At 56.2% G+C, this 25290-nt stretch overlaps 1 protein-coding gene across 7 annotated transcripts in view; it reads right to left on the bottom strand.

The window, feature by feature from the left end:
* Positions 1-25290, bottom strand: part of HHIPL1 (HHIP like 1) — a 46764-nt gene that overhangs the window by 4095 nt on the left and 17379 nt on the right. For 2 of the 7 annotated variants that reach the window (XM_026012559.2, XM_072762284.1), the window contains exons 3-8: positions 15330-15976; positions 12110-12253; positions 9458-9786; positions 8882-9008; positions 5872-6017; positions 2885-2966 (exon numbers count right to left, since the gene is read on the bottom strand). In XM_026012559.2, the coding sequence (XP_025868344.2) occupies positions 2885-2966; positions 5872-6017; positions 8882-9008; positions 9458-9786; positions 12110-12253; positions 15330-15976 (1475 nt within the window). Of the gene's footprint in view, positions 1-74; positions 581-2884; positions 2967-5871; positions 6018-8881; positions 9009-9457; positions 9787-12109; positions 12254-15329; positions 16075-23166; positions 23804-25290 lie in introns of those variants that run through there. The other 5 variants (XM_072762282.1, XM_072762285.1, XM_072762281.1 and 2 more) reach the window with 5 other exon arrangements.

Below are 25290 nucleotides of genomic sequence, written 5' to 3'. Positions count from 1 at the left end.
CTTTGGGGAGAGTCACTCTCTGCCCCTCTGCCCCTGAATTTTAGTGATGCAGCATCTAAGGGAAAGGTGAGGTTGATCCAAAGATAAAGGGTCAGAGAGAGCCGCAGGGCTGGCAGCAGAGCCGAGGGATCTGGGGCCGTGCAGGGTGGGGTTTCAGAGAGCTGAGGAGAACAGCATCTGAGAAGCGTTGCCAAGGCTCTGAATTGGGTCTCCTTTGACATCTCCGAGGGGCACAAGTAAGGCATGGAATTCCATTTTAATTAGCCTTTGGCTGTCGATCTGTGAGTCTTTGAATGGGACCGACCCTATTCTGGGACTGGCCCACGTGGGTCCAGATTTCAATAGGCTCCAGCAGCACAAGGGGAAGGCCCAAGGGGTGAAGCGGCCATGTGACATGAGGTGGCTTCCAGACAGGCTTGGCAAAAGAGGGAAACTGAGGAGGGATACTGGTCTCTCCCCGCAGAGGTTAAAGAAACACAGCCAGGCACACACGCTTCCCAAAGCTGCAGAAAGAGTGGGTTTTGCTCTGAACCCCAGATAACATCCACATGCTTCAGACAGACCCGGCATGGTTTTGTTCCTTAAGGAAATTATGTAAAAAAAAAAAAAAATCGCTATTAGGCAAAAGGTAGGAGATGCACCCCCCAACTGCCACAGTGGTTTTGTCTGGGCAGTGATGGATGTCCCCACCCCATTCGTCCACTCCTGAGCTCTTCATTCCGGGTGTTTTCTAATGAAGCCTCTATGCAGGCTGTTGTGGGTGCAAAAGAAGACACGCTTTCCAAAACAGAAACAAAAAAGAGATGAGGCAGGGCGGGATGGGAAGGGGAAGGAATCCAGCCTATTACTGGCTCCTCCCTCCAGGGGACCTTGAACAGAACTACCGAAGCCTTTGGGGGTCCCCACCCCCATTGCATGGGGAGGATGAGCCAATAGCGAAAGAAAGGTGCCGCTTGGCAAAAGGAGAGGACGGATCTAAGGCAGCCTCTGGCATGAATTACATGCTCCATAAATGTGATATTTCCTTAGAGAAGCACTCTTTAAAAAAAAAGAGAGAGAGAGAAATAACCTAAATGTCCAAGGAACGGGTAAGATGATTGCGGCACAGTGACTCAACAGCCAATTACCCAGCCATTCAAAACGATCCTTTCGAGAGTGCTGTTGCAACGTGGAAATGTTTATACAAAATAGGGAAAACGAACAAAGAAAAATGCGAAGTTTGCATGTGCTCCTCCACACTGACATAAATCCCAGAGCTAGCAGATTAAAGCCAGAGGGACCTCGGGGAAATGGGAGGGAGGGATGAAAGGAGGGAGTCCTTATATGTTTCTTGATAAATACTGATGTCAATAACGAATAGATTTGTGTATTTAAAAAAAATTAAAATTAAAAATTAAAATTAAAAAAAAAAAAACAGAAAAGCAACCAAAATGTGTGGTCATCAAGAAATGTCTGAGAAGCTGTCACAGACCAGGGGAAGCTAAGGAGACATGATGACCAAATGAATGGAATGTAGGATTCTAGATAGGATCCTAGAGCAGAAACAGGACAGCATGGAAAAACTGAAGAAATCCTTTAATTAATAGTAATGTACCAACATCGGTCCATTAACTGTCACTAGTGTACCATGACGTCGCAAGATGCTAATAATAGAGGACATCCTTGAGGGGTATATGGGAAATTCTAAACCATCTTTGCAATTTGTAAATCTAAAACCACTCTAATTTCTCAAAATGATTTTTGAGAAGTAAGATGGTATTTCAGGATTTTTCCAAAGCCAGGATGTTTTAAAGTGAGGGTAACTGTCCATGTCGGGGGCTGCCAGATGTGAGCAGGTTCTCTGAGGGCACCAGGGGCTTTGTGCTGGGGGCTGACATCAGCTGTGCACACGCGGGGCGACCTGCCCAGGTGCCGAATGGAGGCACAGATCGGTGGGAGGCCAGCTGAGAAGCAAAACTCTAAGGGCTGAGAAGGACCTTGGGAAACATGATCATCCATTTGTTCATCGTATATGCCCGAGTTTTGGCTCTGCGCTCTGGGCAGGCCCCAGGGTGGCCCTGACTTTAAAGGTAGGGGGTAGGGGGCAGTCCCTGTGGAGACCCCTGGGCCAGGGGGAGAGTGCCCATTACAGGTCTGAGAGCTGTGGGGAGCACTGCTCAAGGCCTGGAGGGAAATGCCCCTCGGAGGCAGTGAGGCCTAAGGCTCAGCTCTGGCTCTGGCTGGGATGGGGGCGCCCACCTTTATGCGATCTCCACCTCTGTAAACTAAGTGGCTGAGATGTCAATGAGTTTTACATGGAAGGAGTCAGAACACAAAACCGAATTAGCGGCTCTACATGTAGAAGCAAAGCAGATGGAGAAGGGCATGGGGAGGGTCAGGGAGGTGTTCTGAAAGTCCCAGAATGTTCCAGACAGTAGCCAGCAGGCTGCTTTCCCCAGGAGAAGGTGGGACTGCAGGGGGTAGGGCATGCGGGGTGGGGACAGGCGATCAGGTTGTCTCAGAGGCAAGTGGGGGGCCGGGGGAGGTGGTGCAGGGGTGGGGTGGCCCAGGAAATGAGGAGTGACTCAGGTCAAGCCCATCAGGTCAAGCCAGGTCAAGCCTGTGCTTCTCTGTCCCAGGCAGCATCCTTGGCCCCCTTCTGCCATGAGTAGAGCTGGATTTGAGGTGGCAAATCCAGTTTTAAGACCCAGGCCTGCCTCTCCCCAGCACTATGGACTCGACCAGTCACTTCCCTTCTCTGGGTCTCAGTTTTCCCTTCTGAAAAATGGTGCTGTGAGTAATGCCCTCCCGTAGAGGGTGGCAGAGGGGAAAACAAGGCAATGGAGGTGAGGGGTCCTGGCAGACAGCAGGAGCCCAGGCAGTGGGGGGTCGGGAGGGGGCTCACCTGGAGGGGTCGATCACTTTGTAGACAACCCCACGGGCCGCTGTGGCACTCGGCACGCCCGTCGACATGAAGTACAGCTCCCCTTGGGCGAGAAACCAGGTGAAGAGTGAGAACCGCGCCTGGAATGTGGTCCCGGCCAGCCCCCCACCCCCCTCAGGCTCTGAGAGGGACCCCAGCCTCAGAGAGCCATGCAGGGGGTGTTCCAGAGCTGCATGCAGAGCAGAGAGAGGCAGCAGTGTCCTGGGCTGCCGGCCACTCCACCCGGACCTCACCACATTCTGGCCTCATCTTGGGGACCCAGCCTGGCCTGGTCCATGCCTGGCTTCACTCCCAGCGCCACACACCTCTGGGCGAGGCCCAGCTCCCCAGCCAACTGCTACTGGGTGCCCCCGGGCCCGTGTGGCTCCTCTAGCCTCGGCGTCCCTAGCCCTAACGTGGGATGCCTCCCAGGGCTAGTGCAAGCACTAGAGGAGCACAGCACACGCTCAGTGTCAGCTACTGCTGCTGCGATGACTGTCTTCCTCCAGGATTCGGGTCCTGCAGAGCCCTTGAGGCCAGAGACCCTCCCCTGCTGACCAGCAGGTGCCTGCCAGGCAGGGGCAGGGGCAGAAGCGTGTGCTCGGCGGGTCTCTAGTGTGAATCCCAGGCCCTGCGCTTCACCCCGTGGGAGCACCAGCAGCTCTGGGACAGCCCCACTTAGAGGCTCAGTTGAATTTCCTCGATGTCTCAGGGCCCCTGCGAGTCCTGAGCACCTGGCACCATAGATGTTCTCAGTAAATATGAGCTTTCTCCCTCCTCACCCTCATCCCACCCCCTGCCTCTAGCTGCCGGAGGCACCTATGCCCAGGAAACAGGCTTCATCATTCCTATCTTACAGAGGCTCAGAGAGGCCAAATGACTTTTCCAAAGGCACACAGCTGGTGAGTGGTGAAGCCAGGCCTGGATCTCCGCAATGTCTGTTGCCCCCCAGCCCTCGCCATTGGAGGACACATGGTGGCTGGGGGCCCCAGACCCAGGCCATGTGTGATTCGGTGTGATGGTTCAGCCATGCTAATACTTCTGTCTTTGTAGGAGGACAGTGAAGAGTTCTCCCCAAGATGGGGATGATCCCCAAGGAGAGACTAAGTCAGAGAGAACTCTGAGGAAGGCATGTTTGTGGGGACAGGTGCAGTCAAGGAGGGCTGCGTGGAGGTGGGGTCTAAGAATCAAGGCCCAGGAAACCCAGGGATCCTCACAAAGGGGAAGATATTGGGGGGCAACTTGGGTAACTGGGGTAGACCAAGCTGTGGTTGGGAAGCTGGGGACTGGGGAGGGCAGGGTGCCGAGTACTCAATGACCTCTGACCCCCTCCAGGAGCAGCAGTCCTGCTTTGGTGGGGAGTTTGGGGGCAGTTTATAGGTCCCCAAGGTGAAGATGCAACCGTTCCCTGGCAAGTCAGTCCCTACTTGAGATCCCATAGGCACAACCACGGATTTGCTGTGCCGTCTCGGGCTATCACTTCCCTCTCTGGGCCTCTTTCTGAGGGACTTGGCCTGCAGCCCTCACACCTACTCTCCAGCCCCCTGGAGCGATCCAAGTCTCTCTGCACATGCTGCTCCCTCAGCCTGGAATTCCCTTCTCCCTGACCAAGCCTGAGCTTAGGGCCCTGCTCTGGGAAGCCTCCAGGGGCCAGATTAGGCGCAGTACCCACCAGCTCCCACCTCTGTAAAGTGACAGGCATGGACCGGGCACACTGTGGCCTGTCAGCCTCGTGGGAGCCATGGCCCCCAACCCCGTGCACAGGCAGGGAGGCCCCACGGGCCCTGCATGCCCTACCTGGGGCCAAGTTGCCTTCGATAATCTGTGGTGTGGACTGTCCCTGGAGGACACCAGGCCACCAGAGACCCTTGTTTTGCAATTTGCAAGTGTCGGAACAACTAGAGAGGTGGGAGCCTGATCCTGGAGCTGGAGCCGGTTGCCGGGCTCTGTGCCTTCCAGGGGCCGCCTGCCCAGGCTCGCTAGTGGGCTGTCCCTGGGCCGAGTGACTTAGAGGAGGCTCCTCCTGGCTCTCCTTATCCGTTACTTGATGTCACTCAGAGGGCTGGACAAGGGCCCCTTGGGAACTGCACCTTCCAGGCCCTGCTCCTGGGGTGGGGGGGAGCACCCCTCCTTCCAAAACACATTAACCCCCTACTGACCGAAAGAAAAGGCTTTCAAGACCCAGTGGGCTTGGGAGGGCAGTGGGGGCTGGGGCTGCCTTTTTGAAAATTTAGATTGTGACGGGTGTCATCCAACAAAGGTTTCCCAGACTTAGGCCTGGGGGCTCTGGGCACTGGGCCCTGCAGGAGATACCCCTCCAAAGGCCCCTGGGTGGGCGTTGCCTAGCAACCCTGCCAAGCATCCCCCCAGGCCCCACTGGGGGCCCCTCAGCTTTTGTCCAGGGACAATTGGGGCCAAGGACAAAAGCAGGAGGCTGGAGCAGGATCCAGCCTCCAAGGCCCCTCAGCCTCCCCCCTCCCTGTTCCTTGCATTGAAAATACAAGAGTCGGAATGGGAACCCACTGACACGTGGGTCAACAGAGGGTGTTCGAGAAGGCGGCGTCTACCTACTTTCTAAAGACAATGTGGCTTAATTTTATAGGCCAGACTTCTTGACCATCAGGAACCCAGGTTGGTAGAGGTCTGGGATACACTCTTCCCCCACCTGCCTGCATTTCCACCATCACAAACCCCTTCCTGGTCCGCTCACTCCATGGCATCATTTGAAGCCTAGAAGCAGCCCTGCAGGTGTAGGGGGGAAACTGTTCCCATCTAGAAGATGGGGAGACAGAAGCCCAGGCTGGTGAGGACTGATGCCCAAGCAAGGTCTCAGGCCACTGTACACTTGCTCCCCAGCCTTAAGGGGATTTCAGGCCTGAGACTCCATCCCTGGGATCCCAGGCCAAAGGACCTATGGGGTGGGGGCATCAGTCCCAAGCACAAGGCCCCAGGGCCTCAGGAGTGCTCACCGGCCTCATCCTCAGCAAAGGAGATGATATGAGGGTAGTAGTTGTTAATGAGGCCCGGGAACGCACAGGTCTGGCCTCGACCCATGCAGATCTCGCTGTATTGCCACTGGCCTGTCTCCAGGTTCTCGCGGAGGGACATCAGACGCCTGCAAAGGAGCATGAGCTGTGGGGTCATGCCTGGCATGGTGCCCAGGGGAACCCCACCCACAATCTATCCATCCATCCACTCATATATTATTCATGCAACCAGGATCATACATTGTCTGCAGGACCCAATGTAAAATAAGCAGCAGGGCCCTTGTTCAAAAAGTGCCAAGTATTTCAGGGCAGTGATAGCAGAACATTAAACCAAGCGTGGGCCCTTCTGAGCATGGGGTCTGTGCATCCGCACAGGCTGCACGTCCATAAGGCTGGCCCCCAATACTCCCTCGTAGCCTAGTGGTTAGGAAGGAGCTGGTGCTCTCATAAAGCTGGCCCAGCGTGCAGTCTTCCCTGAGTACCTCCTAGGCACCAGAAAAAGGCAGGGGAAAGAGACAAGCCAGTCCCCTGCCCCCTGAGCTCAGCCCCACCCACTGACCGGCAGGAGGTGGCCAGGAGCTTCAAAATCCTCCAAGGCTGGTGACCAGAAGTTTGTATATACCCTGGAGCAGCCTCCACTCTGGAGCATGCGGTAGAGCTCGGGCACGTTCAGAATATGATCTCTCCCTCTGTTCCCATCAATCGCCGGGCCCTGCTTGGATGTACCCTCCTCTGAGAAGCCCTCCTGACTGCCCCCGGCGCTGGCTCCTCCAGCACTGTGCACAGGCTCTCTGAGGCTGGACCGGAGTGGACCAAGCATGGGTCTGTCTCCCTGACTCTGCTGTGAAGTGCTTTCAGCTCTGCTGCCCTCATCCTGGCACAAAGCCTGACCCAGCAGAACGGCTTGGGAAAAGCTAGCAAAATTAGTTGTATCTCTGTGGTGGGATGACTTCAGCACTCCTAAGGGACAGGCGAAGGGGGAAAGGAGGATCAGACACAGAAACAGAGGCTTTGGGGCCACCTGGTTGGCTCAGTCGGTGGAACACGTGACTCTTGATCTCGGGGTTGTGAGTTCGAGCCCCACGCTGGGTATAGAGATCACTTTAGGAAAATAAAATCTTAAAAAAAAACAACAAAACACAAAAAAACAGAGGCTTCATCTAGACCCATTTCTAGAAGGGAAAGCTGAGTGGCAGAAGCGGACTCTCAGGGAGGGGTGGAACTGGAGAGGCCCCAACATCCAGAGGCCTAGTTCAGCGTTGGCCCTCAGCTCCAGCTGCAGATGTGCCAGCCACAAACCAACCCTGCGCCAGCAGCCTGCAAGACATGACAATTCTCTGACCAGCCTCGAGCCACTTTATTTCCTTATTTCCACTCCTGGGGAAGCCTGTTCAGCTGTCCTCATGTGGAGAGGCTAGGGTGGGAATGATTTTTTGTTTGTTTGTTTTTGTTTTTTCTTTAAGTAGGTTCCACACCCAATGTGGGGCTTGAACTCACACCCCTGAGATGAAGAGATTACTAGATCCCGAGTGCTGTATGTGTATTAACTGACTCAGTCCTCAAACTCTAGTAAGCAAGTACTATTATCATCTCCCTTTTACAGACAAGGAGACTGAAGCACAGAGAGGTGATGTAACTAACTCGAGGTCACACAGCTAATAAGTGGGCGGGAATCAGACCCCGGCGATCTCAGCTGCACTCTTTTTAAAGATTTTATTTTTAAGTAATTTCTATCCTCATGTGGGGTTTGAATTTACGACCCTGAGAACAAGAGTCCCACACATTACCTACCTCTGCCAGCCAGGCACCCCCTGAACTTTTTTTTTTTTTAATCCTTACTTGGGATGCCTGGCTGGCTCAGAGGTGAAGTGTGTGACTCATTCTCAGGGTTGCAAGTTCAAACCCCATGTTGAGGGTAGAAATTACTTTAAAATGAGATAAAATAAAATAAAAAATGAAGAAAGGAAAAGAGAAAAAAAAATTTTTTTTAAATCTTGACTTTTTTTAAAGCAATTTCTACACCCAATATGGGGCTTGAACTCACAACCACAAGATCAAGAGCTGCATGCTCTACCAAATGAGCCAGCTAGGTGCCCCTCTGCAGCACTTTTAAAGCCTTGTGTCAGGTATATGTCTTCCTAGGGCCTCTATATTCCTCCATTTTCCGCTCTGTACAATGGGAGAATGAGGGGATCATGAGGCTTCACAGCTCTCCTCGGGGAAAGAGTCCAACCCACAGCTTAGGAGGTATGTTCTCTTTTCTCCGTCCAGAACCTGTTTGGGGGTGTGATGCATCCCAACCCCCACCCCATGCAAATACACACACACACACACACACACACACACACCTTTAGATTCTCAGTGGGTAGGGCGGCGCTGCCATATAGTGTGGGGACTGGGCAGCAAGGTTCCAGGGGCCCCCATGGTCAGACCCTGGTGGGAGCCCCAGCCCCCCTCCCCACCAGAAGGACCTCTCTGGCCTCTTCTAGACCAATGCTCCCTGGAACCCCAGTCAGTTACTCCAGCCAGAGGTCCTGGTTTCCCCAGAAGCCAGGTGGCCCAGAGTCTGTCAAGGAAGTTGTTCATGTTCCCCTGACCCCCACCTTCCACCTCTGCCCTCCCGCCTTGTACTCTCAGGACTGCCAGCAGGCCTGGAGTCCATGCATCTCGGTGGGTGGGGAAGATGAACGGATTCGCAATTAAACAAGCGTCCGGTCTCTAGTCTCTCTAGTCAAGAGCTGTGCCTTCACGGCGGTGCTTGAGGCAGCCAGTGAGGCTCAAGAAGGGTATCAGAAAAGGGGGTGGGTTAGGGTGTTTCCTGAGATATGACTCCAGACTTCTTCCCAGAGGAAGAAGGTCCCCATCAGCAAGCAGCTCGGTTCAGTGTGCACCTGTGCACATACGCAGGACACCTGTACTGTTTTGTTTTACAAGAAGCCAGTGGCAGCATCCACTGAGCCTGCTTTGGCACAGGAGCCCATGGGCCACTTACCCACTCATAAAGTCGCCGAAAATGTAGAGGCCGTTCAGGTTGGGGTACTCACAGCCCCGGTACACATAGCCCCCCGTGACCGACTTGCCCAGCTTGTGCGGGTAGGCGAAAATGGGCAGCACGTCATCTGCAGAGTGGGGGAGAAGCTGGGATGAGCTGGCAGGTCAGCCCCTCCTCCCCAAGGAGCTGGGTAGGTCTGAGTCTGGAGGGGCAAAGGGAGGTGAGGTCCCCGGGAGGGCCGAGGCGGGGGACCCCAGAGAGTCACGCCGGTGCTTAGGGCTTGGGTAAAGCAGGGAGGAGAGCACGGGTTTGCAGGGATGGGGTGGGTGGGGAAGAGAGCCAGGAGCAAGCCCAGCGGGCGCTGGGGAAGCGGGAGGCAGGGGCATCCAGGATGGTCCCATGGAGACGCGCGGGGGGCGCACACCGCATGGGGTGGGGGACGGATCCGGGATGGGAGAGTCTCCAGGGGCGCGGGGAGGTCTCGAGGCGACGGGGGACATGGAGGGCACGAGGGAGGCGCGGGGGGGGGGGGGGTGCGGTGTGCAGATCCGAGGGTGGGGTCGGGGTGGGGCTCACCGAGGGAGGCGTTGGCGCACAGCTTGCGGTCGTAGCACTCGTAGCCTTCGCGCGCGCGCCAGCCGTAGTTGCGGCCGCGCTCCACCAGGTCCACCTCCTCGAACTTGTTCTGGCCCACGTCTCCGCAGAAGAGGCGCCCGCGGCCCGCGCCCGTCGCCGGGTCCCCGCGGTCGAAGGAGCAGCGCCACATGTTGCGCACGCCCAGGGCGTAGACCTCGGGCCGCGCGGCGGGGTCGCCCACGAACGGGTTGTCGCGCGGGATGCGGTAGAGCGGGCCGCGCTCGTTGTGGTCCACGTCGATGCGCAGCACCTTGCCCAGCAGCGCCGACCTGCGGGCGGGGGGCAGGGGGGGCAGGGGGGGCTGGCGGCGCCGCAGCAGGTGCCCGGCTGGGTCACACCCTGGTTCAAGTCCTCCCTAGCTGCTCACCAGCTGGGTACCCCCATTCATGCACGCATTCATTCATTCATTCATTCAGCATTTACCAGGCACCTCCTTATGCACCAGGCTGCAGAGGCATTGGACATACACACCTTCTATGGCCCCACCTCATCCTCGCCACCAACCTTTTAGGTCTAGTGGGTGCTACTGTGATGCTCTGTTACAGCTGGGGCAGCGGAGCTCAGGAAGGTCACCTAACGTGCCCAGTTGTCACACTGCTAGTAAAGGGAGGGGGCTGGGATCCAGCCCAGGCAGTGGGACCACAGAAACCCAAGCTCCTGGCCCCAACACTCTTTCCAACTTCCCCAACGCCTGTCTCCCCGCTGTAATTGTTAGGGTGCTCCCTCTCCTTCCTGCCTCCTTACCGGGTTGTCCCAGGGAGTGAAAACAGTCCTAAAAATGACTCATATTTGCAGTTTTCTCCCAACACCCAAGACGGTGATCGGCGTGGAATAGGTGCTCATTCAGTGTTTGGCGAGGGAATGGCTGCAAAGTCTAGTGCACCATATATGAGTAGAGGTTGGGGCTCAGGGAAGCGGTGGGGGGGAGGGCAAGGAAACACGGCAGATCTCAGGGGGAACTGGGAGGCTGAGGTTCTTGCTTTCTCTCTCACCATCGAGGGCACTGGGGCAGAACCACCATATGTCAGAGAGCCAGACAGGCCTCGGCGGCCCTTCACCTCACACTGCACACCCACCACGCCTACCTCAAGATGAGGCCACCCAGGTTGCAGAGGGGGACAATTTGCCAGCTCCCCCCAAGCAGCTCTGGACTTGAACCTAGGCCACTCCCATGGCACCAGGCAACAGCGGCTTCTGGATGGAGGAGACCTCAGGACTCGTGCTCCAGAGCCACGGAGGACAGGAGTGGGGCCCTATCTCCACATCACTTCCACGGTGAGTAGCTTATGGGTTCTATTCATCCCATGACAAAAATGACACGCGCTGGCACAAATCTGCAATGTGCTTGAAGACGCTTTGAGGGGAACACACCTTAGGCATCTGTTTTCTGATGCACCTCCCTACCACCTCGCTCTTCTCGCTGTTAGCATTCTGGAGCACTCCCCTCCTCACCCCCTCACCCCCAGCTGCCTTTCCAGGCGGGACTGTGTGGTGTGCACATTTGATCAGCCGTGTACCCTCATTCTGGCATGGAGTCCACACCCAAGCCTCCAGCTCACCATCAGACATCTCACAGGTGTCTTCTTTAACCGTGCAAGAGGCTCCCACCCAAAGATGCCCCACAGTTAATCCCCTATCATGGTCTCACCCCAAGGAGTCCCCCGCACACACTCCAGCCTGCTCAGCACCAAGCCCCAGATGACACCCCTGCGCCCATACACTGTGCCGCCAGCTTCACTACAGAAGTGGGCAAAACTCATAGCAGCAAAATAATGTTTTAAGTTCTGTCCAATTATCCACAAATCCTTAATTTCTATTTTCCCAACTCCATCGCTAAACACATCCCAAACATGAGAAAGCTGCAGTGATTCTTACACTGTCATATATGAAAGCACAAGTCACAAATTGTGAACACGTTAATTACTGTAATCAACATCATCCTTCTATTTTTACTTTCTGGGCTAAGGAAGGTTTTGTCATTTTAGCTAAGAGAATGGAGGAGGCTGCCCTAGATATCTTCATCGACACTGTGTGTGTGTGTGTGTGTGTGTGTGTGTGTGTGTGTGTGTGTGTGTAGTAGAATAATGGCAGGCCATCTGCTCAAGCCAAGAAGTAAATAACAACAGCAAGACTATGCCTCAGTTTCTGGGCCATTGTGGGTGACCCTTGGGGCAGAAAACCCTCCAGCCCGTACGGCCCTGCTCCAACAGCTCACGCTCCCCCTTTGGTCTGGGAAGGCTCCCTTTTCTTCCTCTGGGTCAAGCAGGGCTGGGCTGACTTCTGATAGAAGCCCAGCTTCCCGGAGGCTCCCTGCTGTCGCTTATCAGGTACCCGGGACGAGTGGGTTCTGTGCCAGCCCTCCACAAACACGATCACCTTTGCTCCTGACGACAAGCCTCCCCTGGAGATTACTATTCTTCCCTCCAACTGGTGAGTGGAAGTGGCTTGACTGGGGTCCCCCGCTGGCTAGCTGCAGACTGGGCTGGGGCCCGAAGCCCTTTCTACCGCCCTGCACTGTGTGGCTGAGGAAGTAACTCCCCCTCCAGAAGAGCATGTAAACCAACCCACCGCCCAGTCAGAAGCAGAACATACTTGTTTTGGGCATTTCCAAACTTTCCAAAGGGGTCTCCGGCCATCCCGCCATCACCAGTAAAGATGTAGAGATACCCATCGTCCCCGAACAGCAGCTGGCCCCCGTTGTGGTTTGAGGCTGGTTCTTCGATCTCCAGGATTATCCTAAAAGAAGATAAGCCACCCCCACCAAACAAACAAATAAACAAAACACCAACCTCAACCAAAAACCTAAAACAAGATCACAGCAAGAAAACCTCCTCTTTTGGACGCCATTTCACAGTTGAAAAGACTTTTCATATCTTTCATAGCAGGTGATTTTTATGAGACTCTAGTAGGCAGGGCAGGGATAATTCGCTCCACGGTGCTAATGAGGAACTGGAGTCTCAGAGAGGTTGAGCAACTTGCCCAAGGTCACACAGCCCATAGGTAGCAGAGCTGGGACTAGAACTCAGGTCTTCCTACCACTCCCCACCACTAGCTCCCCAAGTTATGATCATGTAAAACTGTGGACCTTGTCACCGGCCCAACTGGTTTCTTCGTAATCGTAGCTACCTGCATACCAGCCACTTAAGCCGAGCACTGTCTACACATCCCCTTCATTTGTTAGGTACCGTGACTTCTAAGGAGGTGGGGTGCACGGTGTGGGTTGTGCTCAGCTACCCAGCCCCTCAGAGATCTCCTTTATTGCCAGGGCAGAAAGCCTTCTGCTCCACGGCTGGCCAGCTGGATTCCGGTTGGGGTTTGCCAGTGAAGGGTAGAAAGCAAGAGGAAGGGAGAAGCCACGCTTCCCTGGCTCCTGGAGCTGCCTCCCGAAGTGGTAGTTGCACAAATGGGAACAGTGGCTCTGGAAGGTGGACTCTTGGGTTTCCACCCAAACATCTTGGTACCAGGAGCAACAAACTAGCAACTCAAAGACCTTTTCCCTTCTGTTCCCCTGGCTTCTTGCAATTACTGATCTTCGGATAACTTTGACCTTCCTCCTGTCCTTCTCCAGATCCTTCCAATGCCTCTGTAGCCGACTCCCTGTTTGCTTAGGTTTTCCAGGACCGGTCACCAACTTACTAATCCCTTATGAATACAGTTAAGAAAAACCAAGGCACAGAAAGGTCAAGTAACTTGAACCCAGGACTTCAGGGCTCCAGAGCCAAGACTGGAAGCCTTTCCACTGAGGCCAACACACATGATGTGGGGGGGGGGGGTGACACAGAGCCCCAAATTCCAAGTCCTCCCCGGACAGGACAGCTCAGATGGGCAGGTGTCCACCTCCCCTGGGGATCCCAGCCCTGGGAACAGGAACTGACAGTTGACTCGGGCAAAAAATGACCACTCGGTCCTGCCCAGAACCAGCCATGCCCACTTCTCCTTCTATGTGAGTTCTAGGCTTGTGCTTGGCAGGGACCATAGGACCCTCACCGACACTCACTATGAAATACGTTCATCTGGATATTGTGTGTCCCACCTGCAGTTTTTATGAGGAATCACTTTTGATTTATTTTATTTATTTTTTGAAGATTATATTTATTTATTTGAGAGCGAGCTCGAACAGAGCAGAGCGAGAGAGAGCATGAGCAGGGCTGGGGACAGAGGGGGAGGGAGTAGCAGGCTCCCCACTGAGCAGGGAACCAGACTGACACTTGATCCCAGGACCCTGGGATCATGACCTGAGCCCAAGGCAGATGCTTAACTGACTGAGCCACCCAGCTGCCCCAGAAATTGCTTTTTAAAAGTCACCGATGAGGGCAGCCCAGGTGGCTCAGCGGTTTAGTGTCGCCTTCGGCCCAGGGAGTGATCCTGGAGACCCGGGATGGAGTCCCACATCGGGCTTCCCGTGTGGAGCCTGCTTCTCCCTCTGCCTGTGTCTCTGCCTCTCTGTGTGCGTGTGTGTCTCTCATGAATAAATAAATAAAATCTTTAAAAAAAAATAAAAATAAAAAATAAAAGTCACCAATGGAGTACATTCATTCTGTCCCTTTGTCTCTCCTTTGAGAGAGCCATGTGATAAACTTGGTATCTCTTGCACAGCTGGTTTGTACAAACTTGTGTCAGATAATGAGAATTACGCTTTCTCCTTTTGCTCTGGCCGCCAGGATTCTCATGGTCAAAATTAATGCTGCATGACAAGACCTACATTAGCCCTCACGTTAGCCAGCATATTTGATTCCTTCTCCTTTTTACACTTTCAGTGTCACAATTTTACAGTTTTATTAAGTGTACGATGTGCCAGTATTTGCTTATTTGCCTCAGATTGGTCCTGGTTCTGTCCTTACCTGCTCTCCATTTCAAGAGACTCAGATCCTGCAAACTACATTTCCCATGCTCCTTTGCTGGCTGGCCTCCAGCTAAGGTCAGCTGATGGAAGGCACTGGAGGAAGGGAGAAGCCAGGGTCTTTCTCCCCAGCCCTCTCTGTCTCTCTCCTCCAGCAATGTCTTGGCAGGTGCTGCTCCTCCCCCGTGGCCCCAGCTCCCTTGCCCAGGCCCACTGTGGTTCCAGCTGCCACCAAGCGGCCCCAGCTCCAGGGCTCTAGTAACCCCACCTTCCCACTTGGTCCTTCCAGCCCTGGACGTGGAGGCAGCTTCCTCCCATTGGGAAATTCAGGGTTACCTTACTTCCGCCTCAGGTTGTTCTTTCATTCCTATCACCTGAGTAGCTAATTCCCAGTATCAAATCCTGCCTGTTGAACTGCCTAGTACGGGGTTTATTTTCCTGTTGGGTCAAGACTGATCCATATGCCCTTCATGCCAGGCTGGGTCAAAGCAGTGGGGGATCGGGGTGGGGGGGCACAGATAATACAGAAAGCAGGCTCGTGTTGAGAGGAGTAGCTAAACCTGCTGGGGGCAGGGATGGCAGAGGGTCCAGGGAGGAGAAGCGGGAGGTGGGGCTCAGGAGACAGATGCACCCAGATTCCAGCTGTGATGCTTCCCAGCTGTGTGGCCTAGCAGCTCATTTTACCTCTCCGAGCCTCCACTTCCTCACCTGTGAAGTGGGGAAAATACTACTTCCCCTGTTGGGCGTCAGGAGAATGGAACGAAATGAACCACCCACAGTGGCTGATCCAGGAGCCTGGACACGATCCTGGGAGGCTCTTCTGCGACTGTCCTTCCCTGAGCCCAGCCCCCTCCCCAGGGGTGACCAGTGCAGACACACAGCATGGATTGGGCGGTCACATTCCTGCACCGGCCAGCCCAAGCTCAGCCCTGCTCCCCCCCAAGCCGGGCCCCCCCTCCCCGGGGAAACCACCTCTCAGAGCCGTGGTCCACGGTGTTCATGTCGTCAGCGGACACCCTGAACTCGCTGATGCGGATCCACTCGTCGAAGCCGGACCCCACTGAGTAGTAGACGTAGAGCTTGCCGTTGTGCCGGAAGCCGGGGTGGAAGGCTAGGCCCAGGAAGCCCCGCTCGTCGCCCTCCCAGGGCGAGGTGAGCACCGCCCGGCTGACGTTCAGGAAGGGCTTGTCCAGCCGCGAGCGGTCGGGCAGGTAGGCCCACACCAGCCCCACCTGCTCGGCCACGAAGAAGCGGTGGGTGCCGTCCCGGGCGTGCACCATGGCCACCGGGTTGCGCAGCCCGTTGGCCACCTCCTCCAGGCACAGCTGGAGGCAGCCCTTGGCGTCGGCCACCACGCGGCCCAGGTTGGAGTTGAGGTTCTTGTTGACCAGCAGGCGGGGGAAGCAGTAGTCGGCGTCGTCCAGCGACAGGTAGCGGCAGAACTTGGCACGGTTGCCCTCCAGGGCCCAGAGCTCTCGGTCGGGCGACAGGTGGCGGAACAGGCCGCGACACGTCTGCCACATGTCCAGGCAGTAGTCCTCGCAGAGCCCGGGCACCGTCCTCAGGGGCGTGGACGGGTCCTCGGCGTCGTAGAGGTGGGCCGCGTACGGCGAGCATTCCTGCAGAGACAGGGCGGCCCCGGCGTGCCCAGGGCAGGTGCCGACCGGCTGTGTGACCGCTGGCCGGGCACCCCCTCCCAGAGCCTCGGGCAGCTGGCCTGTAAAATGGGGACAACGCCATCTGTCTGGAGACACGGCAAGTCTCACTGAGGACAGCAACCCTCGGCCTCCTATCTCCTCACCTCCTTCCTCCTGCCTAATGCTGCTGCTTTTTTTTTTTTTTTTTAAGATTTTGTTTTATTTATTCGTGAGAGGCACAGAGAGAGGCAGAGACACAGGCAGAGGGAGAAGCAGGCTCCATGCAGGGAGCTGATGTGGGACTCGATTCCAGGACCCCGAGATCACGCCCTGGGCCAAAGGCTCAACCGCTGAGCCACCCAGGTGCCCCTCTCTTGCTTTAATGCTTCATTATTAGCACAAATAACCACAACTATCACTGCTACTCCTAGCAGCAGCTGCCCTTGAGCACCTACTGTGTGCCAGAGAGGCTGCGGCAGTTTCATTTACTTCCTCTTTTCATACGATGCCTCTGCCCCGTATCTGCATGACTCGTTCCTTTGCTTTCTTTAGATCCCCACTCAGGGGACACCTCCTCAGAGAGGTCTTCCCTGACCACGCATCCACCACTCCACTACTTCCTAGCCTCTGACTCTGCCTATAAAAACAACCCCCCAAAAAACGGCCAAACCAAAAACCTTACCATTACCTGGTTATTATAATTAAAAAAAAAAAAAAAAAACCAACATGCTTGCTTGTTTACTGTCTGTCTTCCTTGGAACCTAAATGCCACGAGGGCAGGAGTTTTGCCTGTCTGGCCACTGTGTGTTCCAGAACATAGGACAATGTCTAGCACACAGTAGGCCCGTGGTAAACACTTAGGGATGTGCTGGATATCAACTGACCGCCCCCCCGCCCCCCGCCGCCCTTAATGGTGAATGGGTGCTCCTACCTCCAGGAGTCAATCTTCACAAGGACCCATGAAGGGGAGAGAGTTACAGATGGGGAGACTGAGGCACAACTCCTCCCACATACCAGTGTCATTCAGTGCCATTCGGTCAGCATGGAGGAGTCTGGGTTTGGTGCGGGGGGGCGACCCCACTCTCCCCAGCACCCCGGAGGCTGGCACATGTGCCTGTATGAGTTGATAACACCCATGTCCACACATTGCCCTGGCCCCAGACCCCCCTTCCTCCACCACTCAGGCACCTCAGCCAGGGTCCTGGGCTGTCCTCTGGGTCAGATAGAGCAGCCACCCTCGGCCTCCCTGACCTCCCACGGAGGGCTCCCCCACTAATGAGACACCGGGGAGCCCACCCAGCACCCATATGGGCACGATCTGTAATGCAGAGCACTTAATGCCTCCTGCAGCAAAACTTTGAGCCCCGGAAGGAGGGAGCTGATGGGTAAAGTGTTCTGTCCTCCTCCCAGCCCAGCAGACAGTCCTGATTCATAGTTTGGGTGGCTTCTTGGAACCACACTCCCGCCAGTTCAAGATCAAGTCACTCTGAGCACAGCCGAGCCCAGAGCCGCATCCCTGGCTCGGCTCTGCCCCCATTGCTCGTGCTTCTGGGTCCTCTTACCCCAAGAAGGAAATAACCGACGAGCTCTGCCCCTGGTTCCGCTTTCTGGGAGCCCAGGCGGAGGTGACAAACCTGACCAGACCTCACCCCAGCCTCCAGCCTCCCGTACCCACCCCCTGAGAGCTGAGAGGGGCCCCCGTGTCACTGTCTCCCCGGCCCCAGCCTGAGAGCCAACACAGAGGCACCAGCACTCGCTGATCCAGCTCTGCCCACAGCTCTGCCATCGATCAGCTCCTGCCTCCTGCTCACCTTCTGTTTCCTGACACATCCGGCCAGTTTCACCTCTGAGCCTCAGCACACACTGTTCCCCTCGTAGGCACGCCCTTCCCTCCAACACAGCGTTCTATTCATCCTTGAGTAATAACCACGGCCACTGGAGAAATAGTGCTAACAATAATAGCAGCTCTGGGCATCTGGGCAGATTGTGGGCCAGGGCCATGCTGGGTGCTCCAGTGAACCCACATCATTTCCCCCTCAAGGCACCCGACTGGCGCCAGGAGGTATGTTCTCATTCCCATCATACAGACGGGAAGAAGAGGCTGAGAAGGAAGCCCCTAACCAAGGCACAGGCCAGACTGGACTAGCCTGGGGTTGGAGGGTGGGAGAAAGGGAGAAGCCAGGCATTTCCCTGGTCCACTGGCTGGCTCCTAACCACCACCCCCAAAGCCTACTTAAGTGTACCCCACCCCTACCCAGAGCAGAGGCCTCAGCTCCACAGGCTCCATAAGAACCTCCCTCAGGGGGGCTGGATGGCTCAGTCAGTTGGGCGTCTGCCTTGGACTCAGGTCATGATCTCAGGGTCCTGGGATCAAGTCCCACATCAGGCTCCCTGTTCAGCGGGAAGCCTGCTTCTCCCTCTCCCTCTGCCCCTCCCTCCACCTCTCATACTCTGTCTCTGTCTCAAATAAATAAATAAAGTATTTTTAAAAAAAGAAAAAACAACCTCCTTCGGTTAGAGCCCCTGATCTGAGCGGAGGTCATTATTTACGTCTGTGCCTGGCACCCTCTGGCCCCTGCCCCACCATGAGCTCAGCAGGCCAAGGTCTGGACTGACTCATCTCTGGATCCCGAGAGGGCTCAGAGGATGCTCCTCCCGCGGCAGGGGAGTCACTGACAGACCCACACTCCCCTCCTCGCTGGCAGGGCCAGGCTGGGTTCCAGCAGGAGGCCTCAAGGGGCAGCAGGTGGCAGACTGCCCTCTTGGATGTGTGTTCAGGCTCTGGGCCAGGGGCAACTCCCTCCATGTAAACAATTGTGGTCACACCACGGCCTTGTCCTCCTGGTACCTCTATTGCTACTGTGAGGCTGAAGGCCTCTTGGTGGTGTGTGGTCAGTCTCTGGTCAGTCCCTGTCCCAGGCCTAGATGAAGAGACCCCATTTCACATGTCCCGCTTTGCCAGTGAGGGCTCTGTGCCCTCATGCCCATGTGCCCATGGTTCCCCTGGAACCTCCTAAGAGTCCAGCTAGCAGCTGTAGGGGGGCCAGGAAGGGTCTGTGTGCACACACGCCTCACTTAATTTTTGCAAGGCAGGGTCACTGTGACTCCCATTAGATAGACGACGAACTGAGGCTCTAGGAAGGCTACGTGTCAAGAAGTGGTCACCTCGGGGCTCAGACCCAGCCCTCATGATGCCCAGACTGATGCTCTTCCCAGATTAGTCAGCAATGTTTCATTCAGCAAGTGTTTACCGGACACTAACTATGTGCCAGGCACCGTCCTCAGCTCCAGAGACACAATGGGGGACAGAACGGACTTCTGGAAGCCAATCTGAGTGCCCTCCACTCATCAAAGCCCAGTCCAGAGCTACAGAGGTAGCAAAGAGGGCCTCCATGGTGTCTCGCTGGAATTTTAGCATCCGTGCAGCGAACACTGGGCCTGGCAAGCCCTTACTCACGGCCTGTGTACTCTTACTTACACACACTGCAAACCTGGTGCTCAGACCTGAGTAATCCAAAAGCAGGACATGACAAGGGAGTGTAATGATTGCTGCAGGCAGGGATGATCAGGAACTGGCCTCACAGTGGTCAGTGGAGGAGGCAGGAGAGAACCCAAGAAAAACCAACCTAGTATCACACTGCTCAGCTGTCTGGGCCATTCAGCACAGGAGCAAACCGCCTGCTGCCCTGAAATTGCCACTGTGGAGCTGCTGACATTCATGACTCATGGTCCTGAGCCCCAAAGGTTTCTTACGTCCACCACCTCTTCCCTAGGAAGGCTGAGTCTTTGTACACAGTGTTCTCTTGGGAGGGTATTTCCTCCTCTCCCATTTCCACATCTGGCAAACTCCTATTCATGACTCCAGGCCTAGCTGAAAAGTCTTCTCTGACTCCTCCATCCTCCCAGGGCTCTGATGCCCCCTCCGGCCCTTGTGGATGCTCCCACAGACGGTATCTGTCAGTATCTCAGACATAACATCATCAAAATGTAACTCTGTAGCTTGTGGGGTGAGCTCTCCACTTGTGCTGTCACCCTCCCCCCACCCCCCCACATTGCCAGAGATGGCTCAGCTGGCTCTGCCTGGCTAGGACTTGTCTGTCTACCCCACAGACTGTGTGACCCTCCAGGGCAGGGGCTCCAGGGCCCAGCACTTTAAGAAAACAGGCAATATGGCAAAGTCCTTAAGAGGAGGGCTTTGGAGTCAGATTGCGCTGAAGACTGAGTCTACCATTCGGTGTATGACCTTGGGCAAGTCCCTTAACCTCTCTGTGTCTGTGTCTTCGTCTGTAAAAGGGGAAAGGAATTCCAACCTCCAGTTGTTGGGAGGAATAAATGAGATGATGCACGTGTTGCTCAGTAAATGCTCAAACAATATGGCCTGTCCAGATGCAAAGTTTCCTCTTCCAAGAAGCCTTCCCTGACTTTTCAAGGGAAAGTACGGTCTTTGTCCCTGTGCCCCATAGTGTTCAGTCACCCCTGGGAAGCCTTTTGTGTATTCTGGTGTGTCTGTCTCCTGACTTGAACAAGGGGACTTTTGAGGCTGGGCCTGTGATTTGCCAACTGCCTCTGGGCCCAGGAGCCAGCACAGGGCCAGCTCCTAACAGGCTCTGGGGAAATGTCTGTCCAGGACATGTATCTGCAGAGCATGCTCAACGTAGATTTCCATCAGAAACCAGGCTTTGATGACTTCAGGTTACGCAGAGAGGCAAACCTCAGTTATGCAAGAAGTTTGTGATGTGGACAGTAGGAACCTGGATGCCATGTGTCTCTAGCTGCCTTTTCTCCTCTTGATGACACAGGCATCAGTTGCATGAAGGTGAAGCCTGAGAAGAGAGTCCGAAGGGGCCAGGAGGGACCATCACCCTCCAGCTAAGGAGCCATCCTGAGCATCTGGAGGAGTTGTGGGTGCCAGATGGGACAGGTTCTGGAGGGGACTGTGGGAGCGAGCATGCTTGCATGGTCTCCCTCCGGCCTGGAGTCCATCTCCCTGAGACAGATGTGAATGCTTGAATGCTGTCATTGAGTGAAACTTATAAATAAGGCACCGTGGCCACCTCCAGGGGTGGAAATCCGGAGGTGCTGAGTCCAGACACGGCCTTGGCTCACAGACAGCATGGTCCTCCATCCAGCACTCTCCTGCCCTCCCTTGAGGCCCTGCCAGAGAAACTGTGATCCAACCTCCACTGCCTGTCCAAGTTCACTCCAGACATGAGGTCACTCTCAGAGACGCCTGGGGTAAAGCGCTAGTGGCCATTCCACCCCTGGTTGCTCAAGACCAAGTCATGCTGGGAAGATTCACAAGGAAAGAAGGGAGCCTTCTGCCAGGGAGGGGTAGCAAGACTGACCCTTCCTTTCTTCCTCCTAGGACCCACCCACGTTATTTGCCCTCTTGAGCCTGGCACATAGTAGGTGCTCAATAAAGAAATGTGGAGTGGATACATGAGCCCAGCTATGTGACCAAGGGTGGGAAAGGCCTGGTTCCAAGGAGCCTCCAGTCTGGTGAGGGAGGCAGATGCTTGACCAGATCATTCTGGCTCCTGTGTGATGCACATAATGGGGGCTGAGCAGATATCCCCTCCTCCTTTGCATTCTGGCACTCCTTAGGGACTCCTTCCTTTTTTTTTTTTTTTTTTTTTTTCTGTTTTTTAAAGATTTTTGTTTACTTATTTGAGAGAAAAGAGAGCAGAAGTAGGCAGAATGGCAGGCAGAGGGAGAGGAAGAAACGGGCTTCCCATTGAGCAGGGAACCCAATGCAGGGCTCAATCCCAGGACCCTGGGATCATGACCTGAACCAAAAGTAGATGCTTAACCAACTGAGCCACCCAGGCGCCCCAGGGCCCCCCTCCTCATCCACTCCCAGCCCCTCTTATCTCTGCCCCAGATGGCCCACTCACAGTGGCACTGATGTGGCTCGAGTGCCCACCAAGGACATAACTAAGCTGTGTGACCACTGAGCCAGTCCCTACTTCTCTGGGCTTTTCCTGAATCGGCCTCTGGGCCCTCCCCCATCCCTGCCTAGAGAAATCCAACCAGAATCATCCACAGAGCCCTAAGTATGTGCCCTTTAGGCTGTGTGGCAACTCCGAGGACAACTAAGATTGCTCCTATTTTAAAGATGATGCAATGAGGGGCGCCTGGGTGGCTCAGCGGTTGAGCATCTGCCTTTGGCTCAGGGCGTGATCCTAGGGTCCTGGGGTCGAGTCCTGCATCGGGCTCCCTGCATGGAGCCTGCTTCTCCCTCTGTCTATGTCTCTGCCTCTCTCTGTGTGTTTCTCATGAATAAATGGATTTTAAAAATCTTTAAAAAATACAAATAAATAAATAAAGATGATGCAATGAAGTGCAGTGGTGACCTGCCCAGGGTCACATAGCCGGGAAGTAGCAGGGCTGTGATCAACCCAGTAAGTCTGACTCCAAGCCAGCCCTCCTGCACCTCTCCTGGCTGGCTGAAGGGTGTCAGCTATGCTGCCCTGCAGGACCCTAACCGCCCAACTGCCTGGATGGTGGGCCCGGGGTCAGCCTAGGGGCTTCTGGCCGTGACTCCGTTTCCCCAGGCTTTCTGGTCAGGCCCTCGGGAATCAGACCCCCATGCAGGAGGCAAAGAACAGCTAGGGCACAAACCGGTGCGGGCAGAGGGTGGAGAGGTTCCGCCAAAGGGGTGCCCCTCGGGGGGCCTGAGAAGGTGAGAGCCCCTCCGCCTGGTGGGGGCGCTCCCAGGGAGGGGGCACCGCAGGAAGCTAGCGGGGGTGGCCGGGCCAGGGCCATCGCAGGCGGGGCCCACCCCACCCGGGGCCGGGCACCCAGTCCTCAGGTCCAGGGAGGGGGCGGGGGAGGGGCCGTCCCTGGGCGCGGTGTCCGGGTCCAGCGCACCCGCCGTGCTCCCTGCAGGTCCAGGCTGCTCCCTGCTCCCCGCTCCCCTGGGGCGGCGCGGGAGGCCCTGGGCCCACACAGGCTTTGCATCCCGGTGCCCCCGTAAGGGCGGGGCTCCCCGAGGCACAGGGGGTCCCCAAACTCCAAGGGGCTGATGACCCCCGTGTGTGCGCCCCTCTTGCTTCCCGAGGGGAAACTGAGGCCCGGGGCAGGCCCAGCGCCGAGGCCACGGAATGGCGAGGCCCGTACCCCGCCCGGCCCCCGCGCCCCCGCGCCCCGGCGCCCCGGCGCGCGCCCCTCACCTGGCACAGCAGGTCCAGCGCGTAGCCGGCGCACGCGGCCCACTCGGCGGCGTCCACGCGGGCCGCCAGGGCTCCGAAGCGGCGCGCCAGCTCGGCGTCCCGCTCCGGGGTGCAGCAGCCGAAGGCCGAGTACTGCGCGCAGAGGCGCAGCGGCTGCGGCGGCCGGAAGGGCGGCCTGAAGTCCAGGCACTGCGGGTGCGCCGCCGCCCCGAGCGCCCGCAGCGCCAGCACCGCCAGCAGCGCCCCCGGCCCGGCCCCGCCGCCCGCCATGCCCGCCCCGGAGCGCCCCGGAGCGGCCTCGAGGCTGGGGCCCGCCCTGCGCCGCGGGGAGCCCCCCCCACCCCCGTCGGGGACGCCCGGCGGGGCTGAGCGCGCAGGGGCGCGGCGCTCGGCACCGGCTGCTCCGCTGTCCCTGGGCCCTTCCCCCCGGACCGGGAGGACCCGACGCCTTCTCAACGCCCGGGCGGTGGCCTGGCCTCCGGGGGCCCCGCGGCCCACTGGGCTCCCCGGTGCCCCACCCCCCGCCCCAGGGGGCGCGCCGGGGAGGGACACCACCGGCAAGTCCCATGCAGTCCCTTAGCAACGGGGCTGCCCGGGACTCCTAAGCAGAAGTGAAACCTGGGCCCGGGCTGAGGAGGGAGGATGCAGCAGCCTCGGGAGGCCACCCAGCCCCCCCGCCCCGGGGCTGCTTCTTCCCTTTCTTGGGACGCAGATTCCCCTACAGCCCGGCCTGCTGGGCCTCCTCCAGGGTGGGCATCCTGCTTTCCAACCTGCAGTCCCTGCTCCTGCTTCTGCCCCCATCACCCGCCTGGGTCATGGGTCCCGATGCACAGAGGAGGGGACACACCCCCCAGAGAGGGGAGGGCTCACCCAGCCTCGCCCTGCAAGCTGGTGCCTGAGAACCCAAGGCCCCTTGTCTCTGCTCGGACGCACCGAGGAGCCTGAAAGCTGTGGCTCCTGGCTTGCCCATAACAACAACAACAAAAAAAGTTGAACGAACTGAAAATCGATGACTTCTCTCAGGTCCATCAGAGAACTGAGGTCTCAGGGCCACGTGCTGTCCCCCAACCTGGAGAGACAAGCAAATCCAGAGTCTCCCGCTGAGACCTGCTCACCTGGAGCAGAAGCCCTTGGAGCCATAAACTGGTAGATGGCTCAAATGGTCATTTTAGGGAACTGCTGTGGGCTGAGTGTCAACTAGTGCCAGGACTAGCGCCAGGCCCATAAGCCCCTGGAGGGGTTGGGGCAGCCACAGTCAAAAGGAGGAGGCCACAGGTGTGTGATTTTACCTTCAGAAATCTCCCCAGAGGAAGAGCTGACTTTCTGCAACATACCCACAGTGCTCTCCATCACAAAGGCCTGCTCTCCAGGGGAAAAGGCTGCACTGGAGCTTTCTCCACCCCTGGGGGGGGGGGGGTGCATTTCCCCAACTCCAACCCCTTCTAAACTTTGAGGTTACTAAGGAACATTGGTGAGGGACGCCTGGGTGACTCAGTGGTTGAGTGTCTGTCTGCCTTCTGGTGTCCTGGGATGGAGTCTGCATCCAGCTCCCCATAGGGAGCCTGCTTCTCCCTCTGCCTGTGTGTCTGCCTCTCTGTGTGGGTCTCTCATGAATAAATAAATAAAATCTTTTTAAAAATAAGAAAGAAAGAAAGAAAGAAAGAAAAGAAAGAAAGAAAGAAAGAAAGAAAGAAAGAAAGAAAGAAAGAAAGAAAATGTCGCAGTCCAAGCCCAAGGACATAAGATTATAGAACATTTCTCCTCCCTGACTCCTTACACCCACTGCAACAGGCCTTTGGTGTAATAATGGTGGTAACACACTCCATCTGACGGAATCTTAGGATCTGAGGATCTTAGGGAATCTCAAAGACAACAGAGGAGACATAAATCAGGCCAGCAGAGGAATTAGAAGCCCAGAGCTCCCACAGCGACGGCAAACATGAGCCCCCAGTGCCACCCCAGCCAGATCAACATAAATCCTCACACTAAAAGACCCGTTTGCCTCAGTTCCTGTTACCCAGTACAACGTGTCTGGCTTTCAAAAGAAAATTATGCAGTGTGGTAAATGACAAGAAAAGACAGTCTGAAGAGAAAAAAAGGATTAGGACCAGACTCAGGTAAGAC

The sequence above is a fragment of the Vulpes vulpes genome, chromosome 6 (assembly GCF_048418805.1).
Source record: "Vulpes vulpes isolate BD-2025 chromosome 6, VulVul3, whole genome shotgun sequence".
Lineage (NCBI taxonomy): Eukaryota > Metazoa > Chordata > Mammalia > Carnivora > Canidae > Vulpes > Vulpes vulpes.
Note: the sequence above shows the minus strand (reverse complement) of the source record. Positions and strands in the feature narration are given on the sequence as shown.